The sequence below is a fragment of the Planococcus citri genome, chromosome 3 (assembly GCF_950023065.1).
Source record: "Planococcus citri chromosome 3, ihPlaCitr1.1, whole genome shotgun sequence".
Classification (NCBI taxonomy): Eukaryota; Metazoa; Arthropoda; class Insecta; order Hemiptera; family Pseudococcidae; genus Planococcus; species Planococcus citri.
The window spans coordinates 41,769,116-41,779,634 of record NC_088679.1 but is presented as its reverse complement, the minus strand read 5'-3'; the positions used below and the strand labels follow the sequence as shown (position 1 = coordinate 41,779,634).

The 10,519-nt window shown below is 32.9% G+C and overlaps 1 protein-coding gene across 1 annotated transcript; it reads right to left on the bottom strand.

Moving 5' to 3' along the window:
• Positions 1 to 4,010: 4,010 nt before the first annotated feature.
• On the bottom strand, positions 4,011 to 7,683 carry LOC135840221 (phospholipid-transporting ATPase ABCA3-like). Its single transcript, XM_065356637.1, has 7 exons — positions 7,362 to 7,683; positions 6,486 to 7,229; positions 6,139 to 6,377; positions 5,880 to 6,027; positions 5,567 to 5,777; positions 5,186 to 5,411; positions 4,011 to 4,295 (listed from the first exon to the last, which is right to left on the bottom strand). The coding sequence occupies exons 3-7, from the start codon at positions 6,268 to 6,270 to the stop codon at positions 4,110 to 4,112; spliced, it is 903 nt and encodes a 300-aa protein (XP_065212709.1). The 5' UTR covers positions 6,271 to 6,377; positions 6,486 to 7,229; positions 7,362 to 7,683; the 3' UTR covers positions 4,011 to 4,109.
• Between the last annotated feature and the right edge of the window lie 2,836 nt (positions 7,684 to 10,519).

Genomic DNA, 10,519 nt, shown 5'->3' with positions numbered 1-10,519 from the left:
TACTGGAAGATTTTTCTTTGAGTAAACTTTCAATACATTGTTATCTTGAACGTTTGACCGTCACTCCGAATCCGAACAACTTCTCATACTGCGAATGTAGAAAAGTAAAGTCATGGATGATACAGTACCGCATAAAACCAGGCACTGCATTATCCTGCGGAACTGCTCGTAAGATAATTCATACTAGTTGTAGTCTAGTTTTGATATTTCTTTCAAATATGGAAGCATAATCAGGTTTCATAACATTTTTCAGAAACATGTGATCTCGCTTTCACACCAACAGAACTACAGAATCGAAGAAATTGTTTAGGGAAAGGTTTATCAGAGAATACATCCGCTAACTGGTATAAAATATTACCATTGGTTTTGATAATCACATTATCTTTACTCATACCAAGCTACCTGTATGCAAAAAAATTCAGAGATAAGCAGCATAAATTGCATCATCCGAAAACACGTAAGTAGTTAAGTACCTAATGATTTTAAATTGCAAAAGTTAATACTTGGCGTGATATCATATCAATATGAAAATTCATTCCATAATTATAATGTAGGTAGTTATTAATAAGTACCCGCACTTGACGACATTCAAATTTTTACTACAGCCAAATCTGCTTCCACTACCAGTTCGAAAGAAACACCAGTCGGCGAAGAGGAAAATAATGAAGATGATGCGCAAAACGAGGGCTCATAGTGGAATTCATCTCGCAATCAGCCTTGAATATCCGTCTTCGTTGCAAATAATAATTCTGGGCGCCTATTCTTGAAATTCTTTATCCCTGTTATTTGTGCAATTTGAGTTATCCCAAAATTGTCGTTATTAGTGTAATCTATGTTATCTAAAATTGGTATTCTTGAAAAAAAATTTTAACGAAAATTTTGCGTGCTAAAAATAGTTTATAAAAGCATTTCTTTTCACCTCTATAAATCCTTACAACATTTTTCACTTTAATCAGACCCAAAACTTCAAAACTGGAGTAAAAAATTGATTTTAAGCTGAGCTGAAATTTCTAAAATTCAAGATCTCCTTAGCTTATCACATTTTCATTGGACAACTCCACTTTCTGCACTGAAATTTTCTCTTAGCCAACTGTCTTTACAAGAAATAACACTCATAACGTTCATAACGACACCTTTTTGATCTCGCTATCCGCGCTATTTATTGCACAGATAGCGACAGATAACCCACCATAAAGAATTTCAAGAATACCCCTATACAAAAAAAATAACACAAATTGCACGAATAACGGGGATAAAGAATTTTAAGAATAGGGGCCCTGGCCTCGATGCTGAGTTTGAATGGATTATTTTTATCGATTTTATTTATTCAATTAAACGCTTTATTATTTGATGTTATGAAGAAGCTGTTTGATTTTTGCTTGAAACTCGTTTGTTTTCAATATAAAATGGGTTAAAAAATTATTTTACATTGTTTGCGAACTTTTCATCTACCTACCATAGGTAGGTATATACCTATCGCGATTTAAGCAGCAAGTAAAAATACATAAATGTAAATCAGTTTGCGGATCCTATAAATTGAAGGCGTTCGCTGTGGTTGTTGATGGATTTAGTTTCCTTCTTTCTAGTTAGCCAGAAATTGAATAATATTGACTCGGTGTATCTTGAATGAGAAAAAAAAATCAAAGATTTGCAGCCGCAACACGTACGTATATAGGTATCCACTTTTGTTTGGATGGAAATATTAATGGCTGCAAACATAAGTTATCAAAATATTATCACAATATAATTATTTATGTACCTATCAATTTCCGATTTGAAATTATTTAGAATGGATGCACGTAGAATAATTTAAAAAAAATATAAAGTGAAGTAATGCAACAACAATGAATAATACTCAAAGTAATATTTTTATGCACTAGTTTCCATTTGATTAAATTACTCTACCACTTAATTTAGTTAATCTGATATTGTGATCAAACACAATACCTATTCAAAGCGATTGAATTTGATTGTTATAAATAAATTCTTGAGTAGAATTTTTCTTAAGTTTTCTCGTCAAATTTTGTGTGCAGATGCTTCCACCGTATATGTGATATTAAAATGGAACGCGAATGTTTTACAAAAAACACCGTGCGAAATAGATCAACTTGAAAGTTATCTTCACGCAAACTGCGCTAATAGAAGTATCGTAGATGTGCCTCAAAGTTTAAATACAGAGCTCCAAGTAAGAATGCTAAAGCAAAAATATACCTACATATTTATTTCTAAAAGTTTCAATGTTGTTTTAATAATTCTGCCTTTAAAACAGTCTTTGGACTTATCCTATAATAAACTAAAAAACTTGGATGACAAAGCATTCGAGAAATACACGAATTTGGTGAGGTTAACGTTAACTAAAATGCAAAAATACGACGATAAAGAAAACTCGGTGGTGAAAAATGACGCATTTCGTCGCCTCGAGAAATTGGAATTCCTCGACGTTAGCAATTCGTTGTTCAACGAAGAAGTCGTTCAAGATTGGCCACCGAATCTTAAAGTACTGATAGTGAATAATAATAACATCAAACAGCTCAGAATACGAAATTTAAAACACCTGGAAAAATTAGAAGCTAATGATAACCAATTGCATGATTTTCCGCTATTCAACGCTCAAGCTCCATTAACAACCATAGAATTGGAAAATAATCCACTCGAAACAATACGTGTTATGGATATTGCACCTTTTTGTCAGCTTCATGAAATGCGGATAAAATTCGAGAATAATCAATTTTTGCATCACGAAAGGAATTATTGTGATTGTAAAAAATTGGAAAGTTGGTTAGGAACGCACCATATTAAAGCGCCTCCTTTGAATTGCACCTTACCGGAAGGTATGTGAGATGTTAATTTTGATTTTTTTTTCATTTTCATTTTTCAAGTTTGAATTAATTCTTCATTCTTATCTAGATACTCTTTTATGTTTCTAGGAGGACTTATTGGCGACTGTGCACTTGAATTTTCTGAGCCTGAGCTAAGATCAAGACGAGAATGTTTGGCTAGAATTGGAAAAGACCCTACTTCTCCTATGATAATTATTTACGTCATGATTGGAGCGTTAATTATAGTGCTGTTGTTGAGCATTTATATATTCATTAAAAAAGTGGGAAAACTTGCGAGTGGAGGATGTAAGAAAATTTATAATATTTTATAATAAATAGGTACCTACTATTTTTATTCAATTAGTTGATTTGCGTTTGCTTATTTTGAATTATTATTTCAGATAATTCAGATTACGATGATGACGACGACGATCACGATGATGACTATTACGATGAATAATAATTTGTATGTACTGTGTGACGATAGGTACCGTTATAAGATCTACGTTGGATTTATTTATCTATACCTAGCTTACCTGCTCATCTTTGTCGTTACTTTTTGTTATAAGAATCAACTGGGTATAACTAATGCCTATTAGATAGGAAATTGTAACATTATTTTGACGAAATAGGTTTACAATATTGGGTAGGTAATATAACAGGCTGCCGACGTAGAGGATGTACGTATATGTATACTTAATACAGATGTAGTACCTATAGTATACTTATAGAATATTTGTGTAAAAAATTCATGTTTTCTAATTGTTTTAAACCAATAATTTCGGTATTGTATTGTTATTGTTTGCATTTTTTTTTGTTTAATATTAAACATGTTTCATGTAGGTAATTCCAAATGTATCCATCAAACTACGAATAATATTTTTTAAATGACGGAACGAAATTTTCATTCTGGAATATCTACTTATGATTTGATTTTTAAAAAACAACAAAAAAAAAACATAAAATAGGTATCATCAAATACCCAACTGGTAAGTAGGTACTTGAATTTTATTTTCAAAGTTTTGTTTATTTCACTCGAATGATCGTAAATAACATGTATAATATATTAAAAACACACACAAAAAACTTTTATTGAGATTAAAAGCACTTGTTGAAAAGATTCAATGTACATTTACTTAAAAATATTCCTCAAATACACAAAATAATGTTGACATTTGAAGTTATCACAGACAGCTAAAAATGATGAAAAATCATTAAATCATTAAAATATAAAATAACGAAATCATTGACAAATACTTTCGTACGATAACAATAACATTACAAGAGGTCTTAATAATAATCTGAGGAGTTTGGGTCGTACTCCGACTGAGAAAAAGAGATGAAAATGTCGTCCAGCGTTGTATTGGTGGCTATATATTCCTCTACAATTGGATTGTTATTCTTAATGTCTTCTAAATTTCTGAATAAGTCCGACCATTGAACAGCTGGATCACTGATATGATAACGTAATAAACCCTAGAATTGATCGAGATATGTAGATTATTGAAATACCTATACACGATTCATGTCTTCCTGAGGCTATAGGACATTTGCGCACACCTATTGTTTAAAGAAGAAAAATGTAGGACATTTGCGCACAATTTTATAACAATAGGATGAGAAATGACTAATGGATTTTTTCGGAAAACAGGACATTTGCGCACAATGTTTATTTTATGTCAAGGGTTTCCGAAATGTTGACGAAAATAATCACCGAACTACCTATACTAATCAAACTACTATCGATTGGTCTTCAACCTTCCCCGGGGATTGGTGGAGGGGAGGGGGGTGCTTGATTTTTCAAGTAACACACAACTGAATCATATATTTGATAAACGAATTTGGACGTGCAAGATATCGAATATTATGCACTTATTTTCTGGTTCTAACGCCTCAAAGCCGCTCTGTGCCCCAAAAACGGGACGAAAATTTTGAAAAATTATTGTGAAAAGTTGTGTGATACTATGGAACGGTATGTTTTCGAGGTCGCTGAGAACGAATATGAATGAACTTATTTTTTGGGTCCAAACCCTCAATGTCCCTCTGTGCCTCAAAAAAGAAGCCAAAATTTTGAAAAATCGTGAAAAAGTCGAGTGGTATATCGAATGGTATGTTTTTGAGATCATTGAGTACGAATATGAACTTATTTTTATTTTAATGCTCGCTTAAATAAAATGTTAGGTATTCCTTCGTTTGGGAACCACTGACGAAAATTCATCAAGTGCGCAAATGTCCCTCGTTTGACAGGTGTGCGCAAGTGTCCTATACCTTTTCAAACGAAAGGGAAAGTGTGCGCAAATGTCTTTTTACCCTTCCTGAAGCCATTGATTTCAAAAGTACGGCACTTGAATTGATTTGTTACGTACCCTTTGTTCTTCTATAAGTTCGCAATATTGAGGATTAAATACATTCGTCATATTCTCTTCCAAGGCAAAAGTTTCATCCGCGGAAGTGACGTCGTAGTGGATTTTTAAAGTCACAGAATATCCCTGAGCGTACTGTTTCTTCAAATCTTTCAAAGTTCCAATGCACTGCATCACGCCTCGAACCAAAATAGTCAAACGATCACACAGAATTTCGCATTCTTCCATGCTAAAATTATAAAATTAAGATACATTGGGATACAATCCACACTAATAGTACCTATACTTTTAATTGCATATTTTCAACGTAAAAAAAAAATAAAAGACCACTTTAGTCACAAATTAAGCAATATTAGCACATCGAAGATTTATAAGAACGCTTACTTCGGCGACGCCAACACCACTATTAAACCTGCACTTTTGCATTTTTTAATAATATCGTGTAATCTGCGAGTCGACACCGGATCCAAATCAGTCGTAGGCTCGTCAAGAAAAACTACTTTAGGATTGCCAAGTAATGCAAGTGCTGTGCATAATTTTCGTTTACTTCCATTGCTATATGTACTGCAAAACCTATGTTGGTATTTTTCCATTTCTAGTTGACATAAAAATGATTAGGTAATAAGTACTTTTACCGTATGTAAGTACACTTGTGAATTTGCCAGTTTTCAGAATCTTTAAATGGTTTAAAACATACTAAGGAAAGAGATCCACTGATCGATGAGTACTTCAGAGTCGTATCCTGAAATCCCTCTCAACGATGCGATCAATGCCAACATTTCTCTACCTGTTAATTCGTCCATCAGAGGATTAGTTTGAGGACAATATCCAATCTTGGAGACATACTAAAATGAAAAAAAAAGAAGAAGAAAAGGAATATTCAAAGAATTGCAATCGAACAAATTTTTAAACCATTAGATCCGTACACTACAGACTCGTGCAAAGTAGGTACCTACTCGTTTTGTATCAGAAGTCAAACTGATGCCCTGAATTGAGGCATCTCCGCTCGTTGGAGTTGTTTCAGCAGTCATCATTTTCAGAATGGTTGTTTTCCCAGATCCATCCACTCCCAAAACTCCAAAACACATGCCATCTCGCGTAATAAAACTCACACCTTCGACAGCTATGTAAGATTGAAACGTCTTGAAATAATGTTTGCTTAATCCATCTACCAATAAAGGAACTTCGTTGTAAACTAAAACAAAAAAAAGTACCTAACTTTACAGTCTACTCAAATATTTTACACACAATGAAAGTTTCGTACATATTTCAATCAACAAAGTAGAAACATTTTACAACTTACAAGATTCACTCTGTTTTATTTCTTGTATTTCATCGCGTTCTTGTTTCACATCATCGTTGCTGTCACTAAAATCATCTTGTATTTTACTCGCACCTAAAATCTTGTTAATGTATCCAAAAACCCCGGCGTTAATCAAGCAAAACAAAATGAAATAAAAAATTATGCTGGCAATTAGAAATATGAATCCCAACAATAAACCATACGGGTTCTCTTCGGACGCAAACACCAAGTAATGTAATCGTTTGAGTTTCTCTGCGTTTCAAAATAAATTTATGAAAATTTATTATGAAAATGAAGTGGTTAATCGAATTAAGGTAAAATTTGTATTTACCTAAGCATTGCGGTATTAAAGGCGGAGCACACAAGTCACACACGGCGTTTTCACTCCAAATCGTCATATATTTAATAAAAAGTAAGTTGTAATTGAAGAACGGGACAATTAACAGAATCATTTCAATTCCCCGAATAACTATTTTAAACTTGCCAACAAATCCAAAAATTTCGTCTTCGTATTTCCAATACAATAATACAACTGCACTACCTTCAAAATAACGATGTATTGGTCGTAAAAGCTACTTGCACCTCTATTACCTAATCAGGTAATCGAATATTTATACTCACATATGAAATTTAACACAAACAGTTTTATCAATGTTTCTTTCGATGGTCGTAGGTAGAAGCTGAGTATGTACACGAATAATAATCCGCTGACTCCTAATAGTAATATTATACCCAGAAGTACTCCTGAAAATAATTGAACACGTGGGTTAGGTATTTAACTATATGTATATGTAACCTAGTAGGTACCGATGTATTTGCATTGCCTGCAGGAGGTACCTCTAAAAATGTTTAAAATTTTATTGGATAACCACTTACTAAAAGGTGGAGTAAACGCAATGAAATTAAATGCGTCATCGACCACTTGAAATAATAAAATTCGAACAGCTACGATGATTACAAAACAGAAAAAGTCGAACACAAATATAGTGAACCAGTAAATTCCGATCGGCACTTTCGATATTATCTGTATGTGAGTTAAACTTCTGGTGATCTCCATGTTTGGGAATTCGAAAAAGTACAGCAGAATATCAACGGTGAGAAATGAAAAGACGAAGAATAACTGGAGGAGAAGGAGATATCTTTGTTTAACCAGTGCTTCCACTTTACACGACTCCTACTTAAAACAATAAATAAACAAGTAGGTAATTAGACTATGATACATTAAATATAGGTATTAAACGTAATGTATTGCATACGAGTTAGAGTAAGATGATGTATAATTCATATGAGTACCAAATGCTGCATGTGATCAAACAAAAAAAAAATATTAAAAATAACATTTTTTTAATTAAATAAAAAAAACTTCTTACTTCTACGTTTGGAATCGGATGATTGATGGTATAAATTTCAACGTTGCTTTTCTCCGACGCAATTTTCAGCATCATATTGGAGTAGAAATTAATGGCAATTGGCAAAGAATGTAGCATGTATTGGTTAAATAATATTTTATTCGGGTTTCCAAAGTCGATGGCAAAAATTAATTTTTTTCTGTACCGAATACTTCTTATCCTACCATAGTCGATCAAAGCTACAACATGAACAATTATACTTAGTTAAAAACGCTATACCTACCTATGCGAAATACGCACCTACTATGTGTATAGTTAGTCATTTGTGAACGTGTGCCTACCATCTAGAATATTATCATTAGTGACTTCCATAATTTCTGCACCTTTTTCTGTTATACGTTTGGAATATATGTCGTACGATTTTTGATCTAAATTATTTTTTTTTAACATGACTAGAGCACCCGTATAAGATGTTAAATCTAAAGTTAAATGCGGTCCTGGACTGAAGTCGTAAAGTTCCATTAGTCTAACCGTTAGTAGTGCTATTAAAACTGGAAAAACAATCTGAATAAAAAATTATCGTCAATTATTAGCTTGAAATTTTCAATAATTAAAGAATGGAAAAACAACCGAAACACAAGATACGTACTCTAGCAAATGCGTACGACAGTGTTCTCGAAGTATACGTGAATTTTTTTTTGAATAAAGTGATTAATTGCAGTCTTGTCAATTCAGGGCCCTCTTTAATATCGACATATTCTGGAAAGAGGGGTACCTATTTACTATTAATAAATGCGTGATTTTTGTAGGATTTCAAAACCGAAATAATTCATAAAAAGATTTCGTTTGCTTACGCGATTCGCTTATAATATCCATGTTTTGATCTGCTGTTGAGGAGGCCTTTGACAAACTTCCTATCCTATTTTTAAAAAAGTTCAAATAACCCGCGTGTTTCACTCTACCACCTATGCATTTATTTCTACTGGCTTTAATATCATCATATTGTTCAACTTACTCCAATAAAATTTGTTCCAACGTGGTGTATCCTAATTCTATGTTCGATATTCTTAACCCATCTTTGCTGTTTTCCAAATCTTCAAAAAAGTCTGGGAACCTGGGCGTTTCCGAAGGTAGTATTTTAAATGTAATTTCTTTATTAGCTTCGTGTTTTACTTTCGAATTTGGTATGTAGGCTTTGACGAAATCAGTGACATTCTTATTATTGGAGATTTCCGTAGAGATAGATAATTCATAAGCAGCGCCTAAAAGAAAAAAAATCAAGATTGTATTCGCAAGCAGTTAATTTTGACGAATCACCAATAAAATGTGGTTTAATTTACCAAAAGTTTTTTTCAAAAAGGCTATAGTTCCGTAGCTAACGAGAACACCACTTTCCATGATCGCTATACGACTTGCTATTTTCTCCGCATCGTGCATATCTTTAGCGGTGGATATGATTGTTCGACCTTGACGGATATCCTAACAAAATACAAAAAGGTAGGAACCTAGATTAAAGCTTTTCAAATTTTCCTCCATTGCTTTTCTTTCTAATGGAGGAATATTTTGATGGCTAATAAATTCACGAAGGTATAAGAGGTAGGTATATTAACCATTAATAAATCCCAGGTCGTTACTTTGGATTGCATATCCATACCAAAAGTCGGCTGATCCAAAAGAAGTGTCTAAACAATCGTTAAAAATAAAATGAAACAATTTTATCAATAATGTCATAATATTTTCATTATACCTATTAGGTACTGACGACGCGACGTCGAAATAGCCATGATACTCACTTTTGAGTCTCCCATCAGAGAAATCATGAAACTCAATTTTCTTTTCATCCCTTCGCTGATATTCTTTATCCGCGAATTCCTTTCTTCATACATATCCATTTTAGATAAATAATTCTCCGCTTCTTCTGTAACTTCACTGCGAGAATATCCCTTCAGCTAAATGAAATATTTACGCTTTAAATATGTAATTATCTACTTATGTTTCGTTAACGTAATAATTCAGCATACATAGGTACATTAATGAAAAGCTTACCATTCCATAAAATAATAAATGATTCATGACTGTCATATAAGGAAATAATCTATCCTCTTGAAAAGATACACCCAAAGTCTCCCTAAATTCGCTTTGATTTTCCAAAATATCCATATCTTTGTACGTAATCGTTCCTCCATCCGCTATAATTAATCCTACGATGGAAGTCGTTATGTAGATGCTGCATATACAAGTTAGGTACATATTTTCTGAATTTAGAATGGTCTAATGAATTAATATTCGAATTACTTGCTCACCAGCTAAAATACCTAAAAGAGTGGTTTTTCCTGCTCCGTTATGGCCCAGAAGAACTGTTATCTCATTTTCATACATTTCCATATCAACTCCGTTAACCGCATAAAAAGAACCATATTCTTTGTATAACTCTCTTATTTGTATTGATGGTTGTTCGTTGGATAAAGGAGGTTCAATGTATTGGTAGTTTTCCTCCCATTCGTTATCGTCTCTGAATGATGCATCTTTACCGTTCGATTTCAATGCCGGAATCAATGACTAGAAAAGTAAAAGAATTGCATTACAAGTAGTACATATAACAAATTCTAAGATTCTTACGCATAAAAGTGAGTAATAAAACGCACATAGAAAAAAGTTTTATATTTTTAAATAGTATGAATAGTT